The following is a 26,799-nucleotide window of genomic DNA, read 5'->3' on the forward strand; positions in this document are numbered from 1 at the left end:
AAAAATACAATAGTCTCTTCTCTTTCACTTCCACAGCTCTCATCTATTCTTCTGTCCCCAGAGTCAATGAAAAGACCACAATTACTTACTGAGTATCATACACAACACTTAAACGTAATCTACATACCTAAACTCATTTAATCCTATTCATGATATCCTTGTACGTCTGTATTATTAACCCCATTTGACAGAAACGGAAACTGATACTTCAAATTAAGCTAGTCAAACCCAAGGTCATACTGCCAGTGAGAGCTGGAAGCAGGAATTAAATACTACAGGATTCCAGAGGCTCTGCTCTTAACCTCTACGCTATCCTGAAATTCTTCTTGCTTAAGGCCACTGACTTTCCTCACGCCAGATCCAAAGGACACCTGTCCTTTCCTTATTTTACTGGATTCCCATCTTCATCTGACACTGCTGACTACCCCCACTTAGGACTATGTCATACCATTTTTCTTGTTGCTTCTTTCCAGCCTTTGAGTTCCCTGCCCCTCTCCCCCTTCTACTTGCCCCTTAAATATTAGTGGCCTTCAAAGCAAACTCATGGCTTCAGCTATGACTCATATTCTGTCTCCTAAATTCCTACCTCCAGCCAAACCTTCTTCCTGATTCCTATACCCAAAGGCCTAACACACCCATCCTTCTGGAGGAGTCCCACAGGCACCTTAATTCTATCCTACAAGTCATCATTTCTACCCACCACCCTGCCACCTCTCATTCATGTCCAGTACCCACCACTCCTCCCCAGAAAGACATTTTGCTCCTGGCTGGATTTTCCTATTTCAGTAAATGGTACCACTCTCTACAGAGTGATGTAAACCAAAGAAAACATCTCCTTCATTCCCTCAGTCACTAAGTTCCATTATTTCTATCTCCTTAGTATCTTCTGCCTGCCTTCCTACTCGTTCTCACTACTTTAGTTTCAGGCCCTGATCATCTCTCACCTAGATTAAAGTGAGAACATAACTCATCTCTCTGCCTGGAGTCTTCCTGGACGCTAGCAATCCAGCCTCAGTCACTGCCCAAGTAGCCTTCCCCCGAATTACACAGGGACTATCACTCATTTTCCTGATTAAAATCCTTTTAATAAATTCCAAGACCTTCAGGATATCACAGATATTTCTTAGCCTAAGCCTGTCAGAATTCTTGATAATCTAGCTTCTATTTCTTGAAAGCTTCTCCCGCCACTCCTCTCCCACATATGGCCTTTAGTTTTCCAACCACACTGTGTCACACTCCGTGCGTCTGCGCCTTCATACGTGCTGATCCCGCTGCCTGCAACAAGCCAGCCCTCAGCCTTCACTTCACTCCTGACTCATCGTTCTTTCAAATCCATGTAAGCAGTACCTCCTTTTGAGTGACATGCTCCCTCCAGTACTGCCCGCACTTGATTTAGATGCCCCTTTCCCGGGGCTCTCATCTGCATCCAAGCTCATCTCTATCACAGCACTTCATCTGTGTGGTTCCCATTATTTACTTTTCTGTTTGTACCAGACAGATGCTTCATAAGGACAGGAACTGTGCCTTATTCAGCTTAAGTGTCCCTAGCACATAAGAGGCACTTAATAATTTCTGAATCACTAAATTACATCTCCTAGGCCATCCTCCCCTAAACAAATCTCATTCTCTTTGTGAGTTCTATTTTCTGTATTGTTATCATCCAACTGGAAGGAATCATGTAATACCCACAGTCTTCAATCACTTTCTAAAATGGGAGTTACTCATGTTTTCTCTTCCCAGAGATAAACTTGAGAAAAGGAACCATCTCCCATTACTTTTGGTCTCCATAAAAAGACTTACCCACAGACAACATTTAGTGGTATTTGCTGTCAATGATCTAGGACTATACAGCAAAGAATAACGTAAGGGCTTACTGTTCTCATGATATCTCTGATTTTACTTATGGGTATGTGTCATTGTTTCCTTGTGTGACCTCGGCCGAGTCACAACATCTAAACTTTAATCTTCTCATATGGAGAAATGGGGACAAGAGCCACATTACAAGACTGTGAGTGGGTTTTATGGAATATGTACCCTTTCATCTCTGGAACACATGTCTCATACGGGCCCAACAGAGACTGCAACATGGCAGAACCTCAGATATTTGTTGAGCAAATATTTAAATCTCTATTACTCAGCATAAAGGAGATCAACAGCCAAACAAACAAACAAAAAATGAACATTCATCCTGATCATCAAATAAGTACCACCTATACCAACTTCGCGGAAGAGTTTCTGATCCTAGTTTGAGAAGTGCAGGATTTATATTATTTATTCTAAGCCACAAAAGTGTTTTAGATTTAAGTGAACCCAGTGCCTGCATTTAAAAGAAGTACTTAAGAAAAAGTTAGAAAGAGGGAAATGCAGTGGCTAGAATATTCTGCGGATGCAATGGAAACAGTAAGGGTTTTGAAATAAAAAAAAAAATCTGAGGTTCCAGTCCCATACCTGTCTCTCACCACCTATGGGACTGGGCAAATTCCTAAAACTCTCAACCACTGTTAGTGTCTAGTTTTATGGTAAGGAAATAATCTTGCAGTGCTACTGAGGAATTAAACAAGATACTGGAAGTTCACTATCCAATGCCTGGCACACATTAGGAACTCAACAAATCAAGACACCCTGGATCTACCAAAATTAAGCTTTTAAAAGACAAATAGTTGGGATCACAGAGTTACTCACAGAGATTCTGGGCCGTCTTTGAATCCAACACCTTTAACTCTTTTACTTTTTTCTTTTGCACAGATTTCTTTTCTTCTCCACCTTCCTGATCCTTCTTAGCTAGTAAGGGAAAGATGAGAAAAGCATGATTATGGACAAGCCACATTCAGGCCTTACTGAACTACTATACCAGCCTGGAATGCGTCCTCACTTCCTATTAACAATGGTTTCCCTCTTGTATTCCTTCTCTTTAACCGGCCACCCTTCTATTACTGACCCCTACCCTCAACTATAGTCAACATCTCATTCTCATTTCTTTAACTGTTACCAATAATTCTTTCCCAACTACATCCTATCATTTGCTTGCAGATCCTTCTCTGAAGGACCAGAGCGTAAATATTTCAGGTTTTACAGACTATATGATCTGTCTCAACTGCTCAACTCTGCCACTACAGCATAAGAGCAGTCAAAGACAATACATAAGTGAATGGGTGGTCAGCCTGAGGGATGTAGTTCGCCAACCTGTTACTAGAGCCTTCCACCATCTTATCCTTTTGTGTCTATTAAAAATCCTATTTTCTTTCAAGCTCCATCTTGAACAGTTCTCTATAAAAATTTTTTAAAGATTTATTTATTTTAGAGAGAGAGCAAGAGAGTGTGCATGTGTGTGCATGTGCAAGCGGGGTGAGGGGCAGAGGGAGAAAATCTTCAAGCAGACACCCCCCTGAGCCTGACATGGGACTGAGCCACCCAGGTGCCCATACTGTTTGAATTTTAAACCACATAAAAAGACCTGGTACAAATAAATAAGAAATAAAGCAAACAAAAAAGAAAGTTACATGGCAAAAAGTGCCAAGAACTATTAAAAACACTCATCCTTTGGCCTGTCAGTCCAAACTCGCAGGAAAATGCTAAATACATGAAGATTAGTTACTTATATAAACACTTACTGAGTACCTATTATTGAGTATCTTTACGTGCCAGGTTATTCTGGGCACTGTGAATACAACAGTGAACGAAAGAGAGGGGCACCTGGGTGGCTCAGTCACTTGAGTGTCCGACTCTTGGTTTTGGCTCAGGTCATGATCTCAGGACCCTGGGATCAAGCCCCGACCCAGGCTCCAAGCTCAAGGCAGAGTCCGCCTGTCCCCCTCCCTGCCCTCCCACTCTCGTGTTCTCTCTCTTTCAAATAAATAAATAATATCTTTAAAAAAACAAAACAGTGAACAAAACAGAGAAGATTCCTGCCTCCAGAGAACTCATATTCTAATCAAGAGAAACGACAAGCAGTTAATACATAAAATACTATATGAGCTAGTCATAGTTCTGTGAAAAGAAAATCTAGAGAAGAAACGGGGACCAAATGGGCGATGGATTATACCTTTAGGGGGATGAGGAAAAATCTTAGAATGTGACTTTTGAGAAAAGACCTTCTAGAAAGTGAGAGCACAAAGCCAAGTGAGTATCTACAGGGAGAGGGGGATGCATTTAAGGCAGAGGGAATGACAAATACAAAGGCCTGAGAAAGGAGCATACCCAGTGAGCTCAAAGAAAAAGCAAAAAGGTCATTATGGCTGCACGGAGTGAGGGGGAGGTCCGGAAAAGTCAGAGAGGTACTGAAGACAGGTCATATAACAAAATGGAAATTATGGGTGGTCAGATAAAAATGGAGAATTAAAACATCCAGACTGTATTACAAAAACTTAGAAAAGGGGAAGGAGAAAAGTTAAAAGTAAAGCTCTCATTTTATACAGGCAAAATACGAAGATACGTATTCATTACTGATGTTGAAAAACAGAAAAAATAGACTCAACTTTTTTGCTTGGCAATAAGATAAAAATAAGTATAAGGTACAGATACAAGAAAGACAGGGATGAAAAGGCAGCTCCCTTTTTGTGGAAGATGTAACTCCACACGGCAGTTCACAACCACCGCCAGACTAACGAAGAACTACCAGAACTAGCAACTCAGGAGGGCTACGGAGAAAAGACAATCATCTGTGCAGAGGCTGCTTTTAGCTCACAGGCTGGAGCGATGGAGTGGAGACAAGGGCCTACAGCGACCCCCCAACTAAACACAGACAGGTACATCATGCGACCCACCTGAAAATACCCACGGACCAATGGGCTACTAACAACCACAGTTACCACAAAAGGGAAAATTCCGTATGCCGTCATACCTCCTCACCTTCCCTCTTTAAGAACGGTGCACACCCACTGCCCCATAGCAGACAGCCTCTCCTCTGCGCCCCTGCCAGGTGCTCCCTCGCAATACGTTTGATAAACTCTCGCCTCTGTTCTGCCTCCAGTGAGCCCTTTAACTGCCGTACCCGGCTTCTACCTGATCCTTGCCCTATTTGAGAACCCCCCTCCAATTGAGACAGATACAATATGGACTTCTCAGCTCTACCAAAATGGAGTAGCCCCATGTAGAGGAAATACAATTGTTATTTAAAAACTGGGGAGGGTAAAGGGACCTAAATGAAAATAAAGTTTCTATGCTTACTTGAACTGGTAAAACGTCAGTATCATCAGGGCACCTGGGTCATCTGCTTTTGGCTCAGATCACGATCCCAGGGTCCTGGGATCGAGCCCTGTGTCAGGCTTCCCTGCTTAGCAGGAAGCCTGCTTCTCCCTCTCCCCGGCTTGGGCGCATGCACTCTCTCTCTAATAAATAAATAAAATCTTAAAAAAACCCCACAAAAACCAATAGATTTAAAGGACTGAAATCAGAGCATGTTCTCTGACCATAATGTTATCAAACAACAAATCAATAACCAAAAGAGAACAGGAAAATATCCAGACATTTGGAAGCCAAAGAACCACTTCTAAGTAATTTGTGAGTCAAAGAGGAAGTCTCAGAAAATTTTAAGACACACAGAATTGAATGAAAATGAAAGTACAATACATCAAAATATAAGGGACGCAGCTACAGCAGTGCTGACAGTGAAACCAACAGCACCAAGTTTACATTAGAAAATTAGAAAGATCAAGTCAGTAGTCCAATTTTCTATCAAGGAACTAGAAAAAGAAGAGCAAAACAAACCCAAAGCAAGCAGAAGGAAGGAAATAAAGAATTTAAGAGCAGAAACCAATAAAAATGAAACAACAGAGAAAATCCAATGACTCAAAAAGCTGCTTTAAAGAAAATCAATAAAACAGACTCCACCAAAAAACTGCTAGAACTAATTCATGAATTCAGTCACAGGATATAAAATCAACACACAAAAATCTGTTGCATTTCTATACACCAATAAACGAAGCAGCAGAAAAAGAAATCAAGGAATCAATCCCTGTTGCAATTGCTCCAAAAACAGTTAGGATACCTAGCAATAAACCTAACTAAAGAGGTAAAAGATCTATACTCTGAAAACTACAGAACGCTTATGAAGGAAATTGAAGAGGACACAAAGAAATGGAAAAACATTCCATGATCATGGATCGGAAAAACAAACATCGTTAAAATGTCTATACTACCCAGAGCAATCTACACATTTAATGCAATCCCTATCAAAATACCACCAGCCTTTTTTTTTTTTAAGATTTTATTTATTTATTTGACAGAGAGACACAGCGAGAGAGGGAACACAAGCAGAGGGAGTGGGAGAGGGAGAAGCAGGCGTCCCGTGGAGCAGGGACGTGGGGCTCGATCCCAGGACCCCGGGATCATGACCTGAGCCGAAGGCAGAAGCTTAATGACTGAGCCACCCAGGTGCCCCAAAATACCAGCAGCATTTTTCACAGAGCTAGAAAAACAATCCTAAAATTTGTATGGAACCACAAAAGACCCCAAATAGCCAAAGCAATCCTGAAAAAGAAAAACAAAACTAGAGGCATCACGATTCTGGATTTCAAGCTATACTGCAAAGCTGTAATCATTGAGACAAAAAGAGACACACGAGACAAAAAGAGACACGCAGATCAATGGTACAGAATAGAAAGCCCAGAAATGGACCTAAAACTATATGGTCAACTCATCTTTGACAAAGCAGGAAAGAATATCCGATGGAAAAAAGACAGTCTCTGCAACAAATGGTGTTGGGAAAACTGGACAAAATTCCCTGGGTCAGTCTGGGCTGTGGCCCAGAGAACTGTCGACCATAGTATCTGCTCCCTTTCTACAATGTGGAGTTTTTGTCCTGGGAAATGATGGTGCAGGTAGGGACCACATTTCCTAGCCCATCTTGCATCTGGGAGGTGACCATATGATGTAAGAGCAGAGTGATGTATACTGATTCTAAGCCAGGAATTATTTTAATACAAATTAAAATTTATTTCTTGCTTTAAGGGTTAATCTTATGTTATGTGAATTAATCTCAAAACATACATACATGTAAATAAATACATACAATAGACCAGAGATGGAAAACCTAAAACTATTAACTTCTAGAGGAAATCAGAAAAATCTTCCCAACTTTGGGGTAGGCAAAGATTCTTTTTTTTTTTTTTTAAAGATTTTATTTATTTGACAAAGAGAGACACAGTGAGAGAGGGAACACAAGCAGGGGGAGTGGGAGAGGGAGAAGCAGGCTTCCCTGCTGAGCAGGGAGCCCGATGTGGGACTTGATCCCAGGACCCTGGGATCATGACCTGAGCTGAAGGCAGACACTTAACGACTGAGCCACCCAGGCGCCCTTAGGGGGGTAGGCAAAGATTCTTAAAAACAAACCATGTGGTAGGCAGAATCTTAAATTGGCCCCCCTCTTAGTGCACACACTCTGTATACCCCTCTCCTTGCTGTCCTTGAAGAGGCAAACTACCAGGTTGTGGAGAAGGCCATGTGGCAGGAAATAATGAGCAGCCTCTAGAAGCTGGTAACAGCCCTTAGCTAATGACCAGCAAGAAAACAGTTATCTACGTCCTACAGTTACAAGGAACTGGATTCAGCCAAATAGCACATAAGCCTGGAAGAGGACACTGAGCTCCAGAAAGCAAGGAAGTCCAGCCAGAACCTTGATTTCAGTTTGGTGTGACCCTCAGCAGAGGATCCAGCTAACATGGATTCCAGACCCATGGAAACTGTGGGATAATAAATTTATGCTGTTTTAAGTTTGTGGGAATTTGTTCCAAAGCAACAGAAAATAATACAAAACATAAAAGAAAAAATTGATAAAGCAGACTTCATCAAAATTAAAAACTTCTGTTCTTTCAAAGGTACCATTAAAGAACAAAATAAGTCTTGGGAAAAAATACTTACAAAACACAGATCTTGATAAAGGACTAGTATCCACAACATATAAAAAAATTCTCATTATTCAATCCTAAGAAAACCCAATTTTTTTTTAATGGGTAAAAGATTTGGACAGATACTTCACCAAAAAAGTTATACAAGTTTAAGTAAGCACAGGAAAAGATGCTCACCATCGTTAAGGTATTAGGAATATGTAGAATATGTACTAGGAATTAATTTAATTAGAAACTAAAACTACAATGCCTACAGGGGTGCCTGGCAAGTCGGTAGAGCATGCGACTCCTGATCTTGGGGTGGCTCAGTCTGAGCCCCATGCTGGATGTAGAAATTACTTAAAAACAAACAAACAAAAAAAAAACCCCAAAAAACACCCCTACAATGCCTAACCCACTAGAGTCACTAAAAAAACAAAACTGACGCAACTAAGTGCTGGTAAGGATGCAAAGCATCCGCTGGTGGAAATGAAAAAAAAAAAAAAAAAAGGTTCTCCCTTTGGAGAACAGTTTGACAATTTCTTATTTGATAGTTACGTTAGTAACAAAGGACCCAGCGATCCCACTCCAGGTATTTGCGGAAGAAAAATGAAAACATATATCCAGACAAAATCTTGCATGTAAATGTTTCTACTGGCTTTACTCTTAACCACCCCAAACTGGATTCAACCCAAATGTCCATCAACCAGTAAATGGATATAATGGAATACTACTCAGCAATAAAGAGGAGTATCTCTGTATGCAACAACATGGACAAATCTCACATTATGCTAGGTGAAAGAATCTAGGCTTAAAAGGATACTTAATGTTTGATTCCATTTATTATGACTATTCTGGAAAAGATAAAACTGTAGACAGACATCAGAGCAGTGGCTGCCAGGGCCTCACAGTGAGGAAAGGGGATAGACAAATGGGAAGGAGTGAACTTTTTGGAGAGATGAAAATATTCTCTATCTTGAGTGTGGTGGTTACATGGCTGTATACATTTGTCAAAATCCACAGAACTGTACACATACAAAGGGTAAATTTTACTATATGCATCTTGTACCTCAATAAACCTGTCTATCTGAACAAATTATATCATTAAGGCCAATAAAGTACAGTAGTATAAAGCTACAATAATTATAACAGAGTGACAGTCAAAGAACATTTGAGGTGAACAAAGAACTGGAAATAGACATGAAACATTTAGCATATGCCAAAGTAGAAACTCAAATCAATGAAAAAAGGATGGTCTGATCCAGAGGTTGATACATTTTTTTCTTAAGTGACTGGAAAGTAAATACTTGAGGCTCTGTGCACCATAGTTTCTTTCAATTACTCAACTCCGCTAGTGTAATACAAAAGACATAGATAATATGTCATCAAATGGGCATAGCTGTGTTCAAATAAAACTTTATTATCAAAAATGGGTTGAGCATAGTCTGCTGACTTCTGGTCTAACCAACAGTGCTGGAGCAACTGGCTCCCCACTTTCAAGGAAAATAGACCCTAACTTTATGCTGCTCACAAAAATAAATTCCAGACATATTAAACACTGAATGTTAAAAATAGAAAAACAGTATAATTTTGAACAAAAACTTTTCTAAGAATAACATAAAATCAAGATATATGGTATAAAGACTGGTTTCATTACATAACATTTTCATTTTTCAATGTGGTGAAAATTACCATGTAAAATATGAAAAGAAATGAGAACTTTCATTTCCAATAATGATGCCAAGTCTCCTATGAAAAACATCTAAAAATGCTGGTATAGTGTTTAAAAAACCTCCTTGAAAACATGGAAGAAGTGATAAGATGGTGATGAACTGCTCCAGAAAGAACCACAACAATGGCACACTGTTCCAATACATGTTTGACGGTTTTGTGTAGCAAGGGTGGACTGGGATCAAGGTTCAGTTTCTATCTAATGTGGGGAGTCTCATATAAGACTCTCTCCTCGGTAGCTGGGAACCCAAAAGGCTACATCCTGAATAAAGGTGAACAACAGGTTCACAGTTGAAAGCCCTTTATAAAGCCTACACTCTAGGAACAGGGTGAATAAATGCAGAGAGAAAAATATTAAAAATAATGAAAACAAATATCACATACATACAACACATAAAATGGAGGGCTAAATGTGATATTCACTGGCACTGAACTTGAAAGCAAAAGAAAGTGCCAAAAAAGAAGCGCCTGGGGCCACAGTCAGTTAAGCAGCTGCGTGCGTTTGGCTCAAATCATGATCTCAGCGTCCTGGGATCAAGCCCGTCATCCAGGGAGCCTGCTTTTCCCTCTCCCTCTGCCCCTACCCCTGCTGTGCGCATGTGTTCTCTCTCTCTCAAATAAATAAATAAAATCTTAAAAAAAAAATGGAATACTTGAAGGAAAAGTAGCTGTGAATTTTCCAAAAATGATGAAGGATTTCAACACAAAGAATCAAGAAGCTCAGAGAATCCCAAAGAATAATACAAGAACCACATCATGGCACACCATCACAGTAAAACTGCTAAAAATCAGAGTAAAAAAAATTCTCAGAGTAGCAGGGGGTAGAACATAATTACCTTCAAATGAACTACAGTAACACTGACAGTGCAGTTGTCTTAACAAAAAAGGGAAAACAAAAAATATCCTTCAAAAACATAGGCGAAATAAAAACAGTTCAGGAGACCTGAACTAATAAAATAAATATTAAGGGGAGTAATTATTCAGGCAGAAGATGAAAAATTATTACAAAAGTAAATATAGAAATATACGTTGGGATGAGGAACACTAGAAAAGTGTTTCTAAGTGAATAGTGATATTATAAAATAATAGTAAAAATGCTTATAGGGTCTAAACCATGTAGAATTAAAATATGTGACATCAATGACTCAAAAAGAAGATACGTTGTGGGCGCCTGGGTGGCTCAGTTGGTTAAGCGACTGCCTTCAGCTCAGGTCATGGTCCTGGAGTCCCAGGATCGAGTCCCACATCAGGCACCCTGCTCGGCAGGGAGTCTGCTTCTCCCTCTGACCCTCTTCCCTCTCATGCTCTCTATCTCTCATTCTCTCTCTCAAATAAATAAAATCTTAAAAATAAAAAAAGAAGATACGTTGTAAATAGAGTTAAAATGATGTAGAGTTCTAGCATTATCTGGAAGGTGGAAAAAGTTTTAATTTGTATTAGATTGTAATAAATCAAGGATGTAGGTATAATTTCTAAGGTACCTGTAAAAAGACAGTAAAAAAATGTATAACTAAAAATAGGATATATGTGAAATTTAATAAAGTTCTAAATCAATCTGTAAGAAGATAAGAACAGAAAAAGACAAAGTGGAAAAAATCAAACAAAACAAATAGCAATATGGTATATATGAATTCAAATGAATTAAATACTTTGCAATGAAAGACTAAGATCATCAGACTGGATTTACAAAACATACACACTAAATAAGTGCTGCTTCTTAGAAGGGACAACACTTCAAATAAAGACATGAATGTTAAGGGTAAAGAGTGGAAAAAGATATATTAAACAAAAGAAAGCTGTTGCAGTTATATTAGTATCAAATAAAAATTTCTTCTCTAATAATGCTACTGGCTTGAACACATTTAATAATGATAAAGGGTCAATCCACAAGGAAGACAATTTTAAATCTAAATACATCCAATAATTTAGTTTCAAAATATATAAAGCAAAAACTGACTAAACCAAAAGAAAAAAGGGTAATTCTATAACCACTGTGGAAGAATTAACACCTTTTGTACAGAAACTAATAAAACAAGCTGACAAAAACTTGCAAAGTATATGAAAATGTGAACACATCTAATAAACTTGACCTAATTGCTATATTAAAACAATGCATCCAACAATGAAAAACTACATCTTTTTTTCATATGTACACGTAGCACATGTACCAAATTCACCACATGCTGCTTAAAAGAGCCTCAACAAATTTCAAAGGGTAGAAATCATTCAAAGTATGTTCTATGACCACAACTCAGAAATCAGTAAAAAAGATAACCAGAAATTCCCCCAACTATTTCATATCGAATAAATATCCAAGTAACTCAGAAGTTAGGTAAGAAATCACAATAGAAATTAGAAAACATTTTGAAGAGAATGAAATCAGCTTAGAATAGAATAGATGGAACAGAAAGTGCAAAATAAGATGGCAGATTGAAACCTAAGTATTTCAGTAATTATGTTAAATGTAAATGGATTATATGCTCTAGTTAAAACCAATACTGTCAACTGGAGTGAAAAAAGAAAAAAAAATAGTCCAAGTATATGCTGTTTTATGAAGGAAACATCTAGAATTAAGAATAGACAAAGGATGGGGGTGCCTGGGTGGCTCAGTCGGTTAAGCGTCCGCCTTTGGCTCAGGTCATGATCCCAGGGTCCTGGGATTGAGCCCCGCGTTGGTCTCCTTGCTCAGTGGAGAGCCTGCTTCTCCCTCTGCCCGCCACTCTCCCTGCTTGTGCTCTCTCTCTCACTCCCTCTCTCAAATAAATAAAATCTTTAAGAAAAAGAAAAAGAATAGAGAAATGATGAAAGTATAAAGTTACACTAGGCAAGTTCTAAAGTTTGGGGGTGCCTGGGTGGCTTAGGTGTCTGCCTTTGGCTCAGGTTGTGATCTCCGGGTCCTGGGGTCGAGCCCCATGTTGGGCTCCCTGCTCAGTGGGGAGTCTGCTTCTCCGTCTCCCTCTGCCCCCCACCCCCACCCTGCTCATGCTCTCTCTCTCAAATAAATAAATAAAACCTTAAAAAAAAAAGTTGATGAAGTTCCATCAATTTTAGCAAAACAGTCTTTCAGGCAACAAAAATAATACAGAACATAAATAAGGACACATTACAATCACATCACAATAAAAGTTTTAGTTTATCAGATAAGTATAAGAATTTTAAATTTCTATGTACCCAGTAACATTGTACATTTATATATTAAAATATATAAAGCACAAAAAATGAATAATCTGAAACTAATCATGAGGAAACATTAGACAAACCCAAACTGAGGGACATTCTACAATCACAGGTATGCACTCTTCAAAAATGTCAAGGCTGACTCAAACAAACTGGAAGAATTAATATTGTTAAAATGCACATACTACCCAAAGCAATCCACAGATTCAATGTAATCACTATCAAAATACTAATAGTATTTTTCACAAGTAGAATCAATAATCCTAAAATTTGTATGAAGCCACAAAAGACCCCAAATAGCCAACGCAATTTTCAGAAAGAAGAACGAAGCTGGAGGTATCACAATCCCAGATTTCAAGATATAGTACAAAGCTATAATACTTAAAACAGTATAGTACTGGTACAAAATTAGACGCATTGATCAATGGAACACAACAGAGAGCATGGAATTAAACACATGTTTATAGGGTAAATTAATCTACAACAAAGGAAGCAAGAATATACAATGGTGAAAAGACAGTCTCATCAATAAATGATGCTGGGAAAGCTGGATAGCCACATGCAAAAGAATGAAACTGGACCAATTTCTGAACACCAGACACAAAAATAAACTGGATTAAAGACCTAAATATGGGGGGCGCCTGGGTGGCTCAGTTGGTTAAGTGTCTGACTTCAGCTCAGAGTGTACGCTTGTCCCTCAGCCCCTCCCCCTGGCTCATGCTCTCCCTCCCCCCAACTCTCAAATAAATAAAATCTTAAAAAAAAAGAATGAGATCTTGTCATCTGTGACAACATGTATGGATCTAGAGGGTATTGTGCTAAGTGAAATAAGTCAGAGAAAGATAAATACCTTTTCATTACACTTGTATGTAGAATCTAAAACACAAATGAGCAAACAAAAAGCACACAGAGACTCATAAATGCAGAAAACTGATGGCTGCAAAGGGGAGGAGGAGGGAAGGATGGGCAAAATGGGTGAAAGACAGTGGGAGGTACAGGCCTCCAGTCTGGCAGTAAGTGATGAGGATGAAAGGTACGGTACGGGGAATATCGTCAATGATGCTTTAACAGCACTGTACAGTAACAGGAGAGCTAGCCTTCTGGTGAGCGTAACTGTAGTTAGGGTTTCACTATGTTGTACAACTAACACTAATGTAACACTGTGTCAATTAGACTTCAATAAAAAAAAAGAAATAAATGAAAGCACATGTAAAGAATTACAAGCATGGTGACCAAAAAACTGTCAAGGTCATGAAAGGTAAGGATTGAGGAACAGTAATGAGAAGGCTGACTCCATTTTTTGTTGTTTCGTGGACAGCTACTAAGCCTCGCCTCTCACCTCTCCCCTTGTGCCCCACATCTTGGTGCTGGCAGCAGATTAACAAGGACGCCAAGTACTGCACCTGTGCGGGAACTCTCACCCTGGCTCCACATCCTAACCTCAATAAAAACCCAGGCCAGTCTCCTTTTCTTGCCCTGTCAACCATTTCAAACCTGCTTGAAAGGATTGCCCTGCTCTTCCCAGAGACCTCCATTAGTTAAGTTAATCTTTTCATACCCTCTCGGTGTGTGTAGGGCATCATTAATCTTGACATTCAAACCCAATTTTGAGCAGGGGTCCATCTGCCTTTGCAGGTGACTATAACAGGAATTATTTCCAATTAAAGAAGACTACAGAACAACTGAATATAAATGCATGATCCAGGATTTTTTCTGTAAAAAACATAATTGTAACAACTGGTGTAATCTGAAGGTCAAATTAGATAATAGGATTATATTAATATGGATTTCCTAATTTTGATATATTTACTGTAGCTATGGACCTGTTACTAGGAAACATACACCAAAGGTTAGAGACCTAATGCCTGTAACTTAGCCTCAAATCTTCAGAAAAAAAGATACACATACACACATACATGCACTTACTCCAAAAAATGATACACACATTATATAGGCAAATGTGGTAATATGTTAACATCTCAGGAATGTGATGAAGTATGTACAGGAAATTTTTTGTATTATTCTAGCAACTTTTCCATAACTCTGAAATTATGTCGATACAAAAAGCTTTTCAAAAAGATGGGGCACCTGGCTGGCTCAGTCAGTAGAGCATGCGACTCTTAATCTCAGGGTGGTCAGTTCAAGCCCCACACTGGGCATGAAGCCTACTTCAAACAAACAAACGAATAAAAAAGACAAAAAGGAAGTAAAACTGACAGAACTGCAATGCTAAATCCACAAAGTGGCATGTTTTAAACCATTTCTGTCAGTAACTGATGAAACAAGCCAACAAAAAGGATACAGAAAATGTATTTATTTTTAAAGATTTTTAAATTTCTCCACTGAAATGTGGGGCTCAAAACCACAACCCCGAGATCAAGAGTCGCATGCTCCCCTGAGACAGCCAGGCGTCCCAAGAATATAGAAAATTTAAATAATATAATTAACAAAAAGGAACTAATGAAGATACAGAGAACCCTTCATGAAACTGAAGAACACATACATGCTTTTTAAGTGCATACAGAATATTTATAATATTTAATATTCAGAGCCATAAAGGAAAACTCAACAAATTTTTTTTTAAGATTTTATTTATTATTTATTTGAGAGGGAGAGAGAGCGAGCAAGAAAGCACAAGCAGGGGAAGCGGCAGAGGGAGAGGGAGAAGCAGGCTCCCCGCTGAGCAGGGAGCCCGATGCCAGCTGGATCCCAGGACCCCGGGATCATGACCTGAGCTGAAGGAAGACATCTAACCGACTGAGCCACCCTGGTGCCCCTCTACAAATTTTTAAAGACTGAAATTACAAGAGCACTGACCAAAAATGCCGTTAGCTAGAAATTAATAAGAAATTTAAAAAATCCTGAAAACTCACTGTGGTAGAGAATAACAGCTTCCCAAAGAAATCCACAACCTAATTCCTAGAACCTATGAATAACAACCTTGCATGTAAAAGGTACAAGGCAGGTATCATCAAGGTAAGTATACTGAGAGTAGAGGATTATTCAAGATTATTTGGATGGACCCAATGTAAAATTACAAGGATCCCTCTAAGAGGGAGGGAGGAAGGTCACAGTTAGAGAAGAGATGTGATGACAGAAGCAGGGGGGCGGGGCTCAAGAATATTCATTATCATCGCTTCATTCAACAACACTGGCTGGATTTCTGAACCAGTGTAGTAGTAAGGAAAGAAAAGGAAACAAGAATTCTAAGGATTAGAAAGAATTAACACTCTCATTTGTTTTTCTTCTTTAAGTACCAAAATAGAGCAATTTATTCAAGACACTGAGCATAACACACTCATTTGAAGAAGGTAATTGTCAATATAAAAAAATCCAAAAGGACCTATAAATTATAAGCAAGCAAAAAATAAAATTAAAATTATATAAAAACATGAAGTATCTAGGAATAAATTTAAGAAAAGCTATACAAGACCTCTACGGACAAACTATATGACATTAATGAAAAACACTAAAAATTAAGTGTGTGAATACAGATTTATAGATTCATAGATTAAAGGCTCGATAATGTTAAGATGTGAATTCTTCTCAGATTGATTTATAGAGTCAGCAGAATAAAAATCCTAACAGGTTTCTCTTTTTAAGTTGTTAAGCAGTTTCTAAAATTTATATGGAAATACAAGGGGCCAAAGGTAGGACATTCTTAAAAAAGCAGCAAAAGATAGGTGATATCAATACATTTTATAAAACTGTAAAAACCACGATCATGTGCTACTGGCACCAGGATAGACAAAATGATCAACAGCAAAGAGTACAGTCCCGAAGAGCACTTGAGAGAACAGACTGGGCATGTCCGATGATTGGGGGAAGGACAGACTTCACAACAGATAGGACTGGAATTAAGTGTCACATGAAAAAACTAAGTTGCATCCATAGGCAAATAGATCAATTACCAATCAATTAAAAAGCTCAATGTGACAGGCAAAACTATAATGACTGAAGGATTTCTCACACAGGACACAATATGCATTAGCCATAAAGAAAAGAAAAAGCCTGATAAATCTAAGCACTTTACGTAAGGAACTAGTCAACAAGACACTAAAAAAAAGTGAAGAGGCCACAGAGTCAGAGATGTTTGTGATACACCTAAGAGACAAAGGGTTAATATCTAGAATGTATAAGGCATTCCTTTTATTTGAAGTATGTCCATTTTGCAACCCTCATGAACAGGTCTATGCACTGAGAACTGATGGCTGCTAACATCACAGAAGGGATGACGAGACATTATATGTCATCTGAAGAGGAACCTAACATCTATTATGAAGAAGTCTTGGCAAAGACAAATGGAGCCCGATTCTGATTAAGCTTCTAGATCCATCTTACCCATTTACAGCAAATATAGGGAACAGAAACATATGAACTACACTATGGGAATAAAATCACAAAAATCCGTATTATGAGAAACTTCACAGGACAAATAATACAGTTCTTACAACAAATGAATTTCAAGAAAAATAAAGAAAAAAGGGAGAAAGGTAGAGATAAAGAGAGACAAAGACATTTAAAAACACAGGCAAAACTAAACTATAGTGTTCAGAAATATAAACTTAGGTGATTAAAAAAAAGTGATTTCCAGTCAGGATAACTGTTTCTCTTAGTAGGGAAGGGGCACAAGGAGGTTCTTAGGATCCCCCCTGGAGAGTGTATCTCCATACATATGGCATTTACAAGGGCATTCACCTTATAATAATTCCCTAAGTTGTACATCTGTTTTATGTAGCTTTCTGTATTTGTCTTATATTTAACAATACAAAGTGTAAACATTCAAATACCTAAACAGTAGATAATGGCAATTTGGAGGAGAGGAAAGGGAAGGGTAGTAGTTTAAGTATCAACATCCTCACTTTCCTAACAGAGAGGCAAAAGATAAAATCTTCAACTTATAAATCAAGAAAAAGAGGCAAAAGCATATTATTTCAAGTATTACTATACAACACAGAATGACTGTCAATGAGACTGAAAAACTTTTAAAAAGAGGAGGGTTTAGTTATTTTAGGTAAGAAATGAAGGCATGGCCCAGTTATGGTGGGGCTGGAGGTAGAAAGCAATTGATGGATTTGAGAATTAGCTCATAAACAGAAACAGACATGCTTGGCATAAACAAATATGAACTCTAGTTAGTAGATGTGAGTTGCACAGTGGCATGAGTTAGCAGTTCTGAAGGTACTTATTAATGTGTATTGTAGGTGAGCAAACCAGTAAATATGCTGTGGATGAAGGAGCCAGATAAGAGAAATCTGTGGTGCAAGAAGTCAGAACAGTGGTTACTCTGGGCCAGGGTGGAAGGAGTTAAGGAATCAGCTAAAACCTGAAGGGGGTACAAGGAATTTCTAGGTCTTAGTAATGTTCTGTTTCTTGATCTGGGTGTTCACTACATGGATATAAGCTTCACTTTGAATTTTGTAAAAATTCACTAACCCATACACATATGATTTGCATACTTCAAATAAATAAGTGATACATGTACGCCCCTCTGATGACAACCAAATAAATGCTATATATACAGTATAGGCAAAGACTACAAGCAAACATGGACAAAACTAAAGTAGTATGATGTGTTAATGTAGTTACATTATCTAACATGTAAATTTTTAAAAGTGTTACCCACCAGTGAACTGTGAAACAGGTAGGACAGGAACGAGTCTGGATACCACCTATAATATTTTAATATCCTTAGACAGCTGACCCTGGTTCAGCTTTGACACTGGGTGGGTAGGTTGAGGAAGACCCACTGACAACCAGAAGTAAAGATAAAAAGTCAAGGGGTGCCCGGCTGGCTTGGTCAGTAGAGTACACAACTCCTGATCTTGGGGTCATGAGCTTGAGGCTTATGTTGGGCACAGAGATTACTTAAAAAATTTTATTAGATAAAAAAAATTTAAAATGTAGAGTTGATAGGATACTCCCATTAGCAGCCTTCCCACCCCTGTTGCTGGGATGGTGTATGGATTCAGTATACAAATATTATAGCACTCAACATATAAACTTACCAATGCTTGGTTCCAGCTCTCATTTTTGCCAGAGCAAGGACGGGAAGCCCAGAACAAAGGGCTCATACCATGTCTCACGCTAAAAAGGACATCAAGAGCTGAGTAATTTCACTCTGTAGAACTGTATGAAATTCATACACGATAAAAACCTGAGTACATACAGCACACCTTAGCAGAGAGGGAAGGAGAATCTTATCGGCAAATGACTGTGCCTCTCCGCTGACAAGAGCAGAAAAGAAACCCTTATCAGCCGACTCTTCAAAGAGCACGTCGGTGCCAGCATCCATGACTCTAGCTGCTGCAACCCTGGCCTCTTTAGCAGATTCTAAGCACTTGTGCTAATGGAAACGACAGCTTCCGAAGTAGGCACATAGCCAACCTAGTCTCTAAGGACCAAACTTGCCGAGTGCCCTGCCAGCCTTGCCAAGAAGTCAGACCCTGCAACTTCCCTTCTGTAACCTCTGCTCTCCCCCAGAGCAAGGGAAAAGACTGTCTGCTGCAGCTGCGGCTAAGTCAGGCACTGACCTAGTTCAGAAGGGAGAGAAAGAGCATCAGGCAAAAGCTTTCACCTCCTCATCTAAATCAGACTCAAAGACAATCTTCAAAAAGTCATGGGGCAGAGTGGGGAGGTGACAGTGCTGAAGCCATGGAAGAATTTTCACGTGTGCCTGTCCCCAACACGGCACACGATTTTTCTTTCTCTAAGACAGTCTATGAAGTACTGCTAACCCTTTAGGTCTGGTCAGGGAGAAAGGCGGCCACTGAAGAAGAAGGGAAGTGACTAGATAAAGCTGAGGAGCTGAAATCACCCTAGGGACGTGAGCCATCACACAGCAGAGAAATTTGGTATCCCAAAGCTTAAAGGTGCTCCTTTAATTCGTAGGAAAGAGCATGGTCCACTCTGTTGAGAGCAGTCTGCCGCGAATTTTCTTAAGACTTTGAATCACAAGCTATCCCGTCACAAGAAATAAGCCACTCCCCTAAGTTAGATATTCCAGCCCTTTCTCTGAAGGTTGCAGGGCATTCCCCCTTCAGTGCCTCCCCCATCACTTCTGGGGGACCTCCTGAAGATGGGAAGCTGTGCTCTGTGGAAAGAAGTCCGGCTCTGTACTTCCCAGTCCCAACCTGAGGGATCCTCCCTCTTTCCTAAGAAATCAGGCCTATAAACAAATTGCAAGATAAAAAATTAAGAGACAGCACAAGCTGGAGAGGGAAACTACAGAGACATCAACCAATTGTAATGCATGGACTTTATATGGCTCTGATTCAGATTAATAAACTATAAAAACAACAACAACAAACAAACCTGTAAGACAGAAACAGTGAGTGGATATCTGATATTTAAGAACTTTTTAGATGTGACAAAGGTAATATAATTCTTTTTTTAAAAAGTACTCATTTTTTGATATACATTCTGAACTACTTACTTAAGGATTAAATGATATAACTAATTAGGATACAGTTTAAATAACTGGTACAGCAAAGAGAAGGCTGATGTTGATAGATAAAACAAGATGAGCCATGAGTTTTTAAATGGGATGATGGGGTGCTGGGGTGGTTCAGTTAGTTAAGCATCTGACTTCAGCTCAGGTCGTAATCTCGGGGTCCTGGAATCAAACCCCAAGTCGGGCTCCCCACCCAGCAGGGAATCAGCTTCTCCCTCTCCCTCTGCTGCTCCTCCTGCTTGTGCACTCACTCTCTCTCTCTCAAATAAAATCTTAAAAAAAGGGGGCGCCTGGGTGGCTCAGTCGTTAAGTGTCTGCCTTCGGCTCTGGTCATGATCCCAGGGTCCTGGGATGGAGCCCCGCATTGGGCTCCCTGCTCAGTGGGAAGCCAGCTTCTCCCTCTCCCACTCCCCCTGCTTGTGTTCCCTCTCTCACTATGTCTCTGTCAAATAAATAAATAAAATTAAAAAAAAAAAAACTTAGAAAAAATAAAAATAAAACAAATTGGGAAATGGAGATCGTTTTCATATTCTTCTCTTCACATATATATGTGTGTATACATTTATGTATTACATATACATGTGGTTTCTTTTTTACCTTTTCAAAAATAAATGTTTTGTATGTGTTTTTTTTTTTTAAGTCAGACTGCTTCCCTGGGATGATTAGGATGTCAGATTCTTCTCAGACAACCGAGTGAAAAGGGTACCTATTTCTCTTAGCTGATCCTATAATTGAGAAAACCACCCTCAACATCTCTGTAAGAAAAATCCAACCTAAACTCAGGTTTAGATTCTTGAAGAGGGAGAAGGGATGCAACGCCTGCTGTCTCAAAAGCCAGCACCCCGTTACAGTTAGGTGTAGCCTAACTTAGCCATAGCCAGAAAGCACTCCGTTCTTGGCTCAGAGGGCGGGGACTTGCTACATCTGGGGCTCAAAATGCAGGCAGCCTGCAGCAAGGTAAGCCCCTGGTGAACAAGTGCTGAGTAAAGGAGTCTGTTGGCTGCGTCTTGGCCTGCCTCACTCCTCCCTCAGTCGGGCTCCTCCCTGGCCCAATTCTTTTTTTTTTTTCCTGCGTCACAAACACAAAATGGAGTTAGCTAAGAGCAAAAACAATCTGTCTAAAATGGCTGAATGCAGTAGGGAGTGCCAGGCAATAAAGCGAAGGGAAAGGGCACCCCCTGCTGTCCAACAGAAGGACCCTATTTTTCTTTCTTCACTATTTTTGCATATGTTAAAAGAATCCACCCTACAGAGTCCAAGCTAATTTTGTCATGAATCTTGATTCTTATGTTGAATTCTAAAATTTAAGCAGATTGAGGCATAAGAAGGGAAGATAATTTCTAGTCTCTGAAGATAAAGAGTCAAGGCACAAAGTCAGTGGCCTGAGTCCCAGATCATAAGGGCCCCCAGAACAGAAGGGAGGGCCTACTCCGTAGCACAGTATTCCCCAACTGCAGTAATGAGCTAATGCCCCCAGGCCTACAGCTGAAGCCATCACTTCCCCAGGACTTCCTGTTGCGGGCTTCTCTCAATGAAGACCACAAACAGGAAATGGAGGAGAAGGGCGTTGCCTGACACCCTGGAATTGAAGTTCCTAAGAACTGCAGGTGGGAGTGAGTAAGTGAGCTAGGAAAGAGGAATTTGGGAAAATACTGTTGAGAACACAGCCTGACTCTAAAGCCTGCAGGGCTTTAAGATTCTGCAGGACTGAAAGGTTCAGGCTGAGTTATACAGCCACTCCACCTAACCTTCCTTCTCACTCACTGACTCAGGACCATAAGCTACTTGCTCGGCCTGAGATATAACCTGAGGCGTTTGTCCTTATTCTACAGGGAACACCCTCCATAATCTCATGCTACATGTCCCTTGAGTAACCCAAGTACTTTATGACTAAAAGAGAACACACGAGAAAAGTGGAGAAAGTAGAAACATGCTGAGAAATCTGTGGATCCAAGTCAGCAGCGCCTTCTACTCACTTACATGAGGCAGCACAAATGTGTGAGCTTATCCAACAACCATGAAGAGAGATAAAGAGTACATACATGTGAGCAGAGAACAATAGGAAGTTAAAAAAAAAAAAAAGTGGGACTCTGGTACCAGTATAGTTCTCTCTGATATAATACGGCCTTTGGGGAAGAGTCCTAGATACGGCCTTTGGGGAAGAGGCCTAGATCTGCCTAGCTTATCTAAAAGATCTGAACACTTATTAGTAAGATCCCCAGGAAATAACAAAGTTTCTGTGAGGGTAACATAGCTACGACATCAGCAAGTCCTCCCAGCATACAATAAGCCATGTCTGTCAAGCTCTATATGAGCTCTCTGATTCTGAGGAAAGGACAAAACAAGAGGTCCCTACCGTGTCCTAATTTAAGAAAGTGCCCATATGGAGGATTTCTACTTTATATTCCCCACAGCTATAATATACATGAGGGAAAAATTCAGCACCTCAAAGCCATTTGTAGGTATACACCATAGCAGGGAAAACCAGATTCCTATCATTGACCTCCTGGCCAAACAAATACCCATCTACTAAGTCCCACAGAACTAGGCAACCACGGATGTGCAAGCTTTAAGGAGAGATGGATAAACCTGAAGGACAAGAACAAAGCTGGACTGAATTCCAAAGTACAAAAACCAAGTGCTAAGAGTTAGGAAGAAGGGAGCAAATAAAGAGTCTGAAAGGGTGGCAGAAAAGCAGTATTAGAAATCTGGGCACTTCTCAAAACATTTGATCACTCAGACAAGAAGTCACTGAGTTTCTTACACTTTCCCAGCACACCCAGGAAGGTGACTCAGTACAGGAGTACTCAGGAAGAGATCAGCTTCAGGAATGTGGGTGAGGGTGGACTGGAAGGACAGACAGGGGACACTAAGGCTAGAGGACAGGAGAAAAGGCATCAAAAGAAGGCACTAGGTATAAAACCTTTGCTTTTCTTTAAAGATATAAATAAGATCCACACATTGCAACTGGCTGACATTTTAAAATTCTCTTTTAACCTGTATATTCCTCATCTCATTTTTCCCCTGGAGATTTATTTGTTGAAGAAATTAGGACTGGTCACTGTGGAAATGTAAAGAGTGCTGGCCCAGTACTGCAAGAGTCCCTAGAAGTAGGCACCTCTGAACACGCCTGCCTTTGTGCCACTCCCTTCCCCTAAATGCTAGATTCTAAACCTAAAAGATCTGGGATCAAATTCTGGCTTGGTATTTTCTTGCTATGAGATCTTAATAAACAAAGGACATATTAATTCTGTACTTTCAATTTCTCAGTTATAAATGAAGATACCACCTATTAGGCAACACTGTTCCTATGACTGGAAAGAACAAATAATGACCTCCTACCACTCACAGCATCTGACATCAAATAGGTATTCTTGAATCAGACTGAGAAGGAGAAATACCTTCATCTTTTTCTAGGTGCTTGGAACAGTTTTAATCTTTGCTGTGTCTCACCTAAATCGCGAGTAAACGGCACATTTCTAAGCTATTTTCAGTAACAAAGGATCCTAGAAACACCTTCCATTTCAGTCAGGGTCCTGGGAGGGGAAGTAACAGGGTAAGAGCCTAACAAAGAGAACAGATGGAATAAATACCCAGCCCCCAGCCTGAGTCTGCAATGGCAGCAGCTGGTTTTCTTCGTCATACTGCTGTTTTTTTCCCTTCTTTGTTCCTAATGTGGAAGCCAGGAAAGGGTGGGGAAAGAGGGGGGAGAAGGGGTGGGGATGAGGGCAGGATCGTCATCCTGTTACTGAAAGTCACCTGATACTCTCCTCCAATCCCTAGTTTCTGACCTCACAATCTGGAACCTGAGCCAAAATAGCTCAACTGCGCACACCCCGTGGCTGAAAAGAAGAATGCAAGCAGAGTAGGACTGCAAGCAGAAGAGGAAAAGAGGGTGAGGAAAAGTGAGTCACTCTTCTTTGAAGGATTTCAGCAGTTTTTCTTTCCAAGAGGAAACTTAAACACACACATATCTTATATTCTAATCAAATAAATAACGAAAGGAACAATCACTGACTCTAAGAACAGAGTTGGGATTACCATAGGATCAGGAAGGAAAGATTCCATCCCACATTGCATACATAGGGTTACCAAAGTCCTTCTCTTGTATAACTGGGGTTCCTCCACCCAAGGATGCTGAGAGAAGAACAAATAGCTTTTTAAATTGGAGTCTGATTTTTCGAAGACAAGCAGCCTAGGATCATTACGAGGAGTGAAGTACAGATGCTGTTCCCTGCTCTCTAGCACTGGATATTAGCATTCTGCTTTGTAAACATTCATTTTTTAGGTGCAAGCACTTCTCTAAAAACCCCTTTTTAAAGCATTCTGGCCAATGGCAAACTTTCTTCTTAGCCTTTTGTTCTTCCCATTAAAAAAATAAAATGACAGGGGCACCTGGACGACTTAGTCAGTTAAGTGTCTGCCTTCAGTTCAGGTCATGATCCCAGAGTCCTGGGATCAAGCCCCAGGTAAGGCTCCCTGCTCAGTGGGGAATCTGCTTCTTCCTCTCCCTCTGCCATTCCCCTTGCTTGTGCTGTCTGGCTCTCTCTGTCAAATAAATAAATAAAAATCTAAAAAAAAAAACAAAACAAACAACAGTAAGACAACCACATTATAGAGAAACTGAAGGAAAAGAAATCTAGCACCGTAACAAATTCTGTTAGAGTATTCTGGTATATTCCCTTCCAATCTTTTACCTCTGCACTTTTTCTGTAAAACACAATTGCCATGAGGGTTGTACATAATAGTATCCTGCTTTTCCTGCCTAACACTCTATCCTCAGCACTCTTCGAAAATGCTCTGAAGTTGAGGTGCTGGAATTCTACAACAGTTACAGTGTACTAAGTTCTACAGCAATTATCTCCAGAACAAGAACTGAGAAGCAAGAAAAAAATGAGGTAGGTCACCCCTTGCCTTTGAAGACCATATCCCTCTATGAAGTAGCATCCCTATGCTAGTGATACAAACCTCTGCTCCTGCTTGGGAATATAATGCTCCAGAAGTAGGCCAGATGTCCAGAAGGGCCCAGAGCAGAACATTTCAAGTCTCTCTTCTCAACACCACGACGGCTGGAAGGCTCCAGTAGGAATTGCCATACATTTAGAGTTGGTGTATTCAATCATTTATTACATAAGAGAGTTTGCAGGGAAAACAGGGAGAACAAGAGGATACACAGGCATGCTAAGTTGCTGCAGCTAGCGTTTCAAAAAAGGGACATTATTTCATTACCATAGTTTTGGTTTCATCCTAGTCTTCCTTAGAAAAGCGATGCATGCTTATTGAAAAATTTAGGATTTTTTTTAATGAGGAAGATCTCTATGTACTGATATGAAAAATCCCCATGACACAGAAGGTACAGAACAATACAGATAGTATGTTACCTTTGGTAAGGGGAGGGAGGATACGAATCTCTATCGGTATTTGCTTACAATTGCGTTTTTTAAAAAAAAACATTAAAAGTGGGGCGCCTGGGTGGCTCAGTCAGTTAAAGCATCTGCCTTCGGCTCGGGTCATGATCCTGGGGTCCTGGGATCGAGCCCTGCATCGGGCTCCCTGCTCCACGGGGAGCCTGCTTCTCCCTCTTCCTCTGCCCCTCCACCCGCTTGTGCTCTCTTTCTCTCAAATAAATAAATAAATAAAATCTTAAAAACAAAACAAAACATTAAAAGCATAATCAAGAAACAAACACAATGACCTCTAAGGGTCGGGGGGAGCGCTGGGATGGGTTAACACTAGGGTGGCAATAAGCGTTCTTTATACCATCTTGACTTTTCAACTACCTAGATTACCTATGCAGAAAAACAGGTAACAGAGAAGCAAAAAGCCCACAGGAATCACCTTGTGGTGGAGACATGCTCCCATATTTACAGAAAAGTAAGTTCAAATCCAACAATTCCTGAAGCATATAAGGGATGCTGAGAATAGTGCTGTTCCCCTGAGGCAGCTGCTTTGGGCTCCAGTAAGTAGCAGCCTGAGAGCATTGGATCACCCACTCTCCTGCTTATCCCAAAGCCCAGCTCTGCTCTTGACATTGCCTAGACATCCCATTTCTCCTCCTCCATACATCTCTGATCCCTACTCCGCATGGTGAGGGACTAACTGAACAAGAACAAGAGTTACATCTGCACAGCTGAAGCCCCTTCATCGTGATTTGGACATCCTGATCTCACACAACTCCATCTTTGTTGTACAGCCCGAGAGATCTCCCATCATCTGCCCTCCACCCATCGTTTCCAGCCTCATCAGTCTCTAAGTGGTTCCCAGCTACTTCACAGACTCCAGAGAACCTCTTCAGAACATCCTTCGAAGATGCCTAACAAGACCTGGCCAAGAAGATGGCAAGAGAAGAATTTTGTAAAAACAAGTGCCCCTGAAGTAGAGCCTCCAAAATGTTAGCAGTCAATAGAAAATGTCAGACTGCCCACTAACTGATCCTGTAGGATCTCCATAAAAATAAGGATAATACTTATCCAATGCCTACTCTCAGAAAGACATCAAAACGTTATCACGAGATAAAGCAGAGCAGCTTCCAGACCATGGCAGAGAGGAGGAAGACAGTGAGCAGAAAATGGAAAAAGAAATAAAAACGGAAGCCGTGGATCAAGCCAGGTTACT

At 40.1% G+C, this 26,799-nt stretch overlaps 1 protein-coding gene across 2 annotated transcripts in view; it reads right to left on the reverse strand.

The window, feature by feature from the left end:
• The window catches only part of DIAPH1 (diaphanous related formin 1), a 93,853-nt gene that overhangs the window by 14,518 nt on the left and 52,536 nt on the right, over positions 1–26,799 (reverse strand). For both annotated transcript variants that reach the window (XM_088023292.1, XM_088023291.1), the window contains one exon: positions 2,683–2,781. In XM_088023292.1, the coding sequence (XP_087879418.1) occupies positions 2,683–2,781 (99 nt within the window). The remainder of the gene's footprint in view (positions 1–2,682; positions 2,782–26,799) is intronic.

This window comes from Eumetopias jubatus, unplaced genomic scaffold (assembly GCF_037043125.1).
Source record: "Eumetopias jubatus isolate StellerSeaLion01/CBP00866 unplaced genomic scaffold, mEumJub1_p1.0 scaffold_5, whole genome shotgun sequence".
NCBI lineage: Eukaryota > Metazoa > Chordata > Mammalia > Carnivora > Otariidae > Eumetopias > Eumetopias jubatus.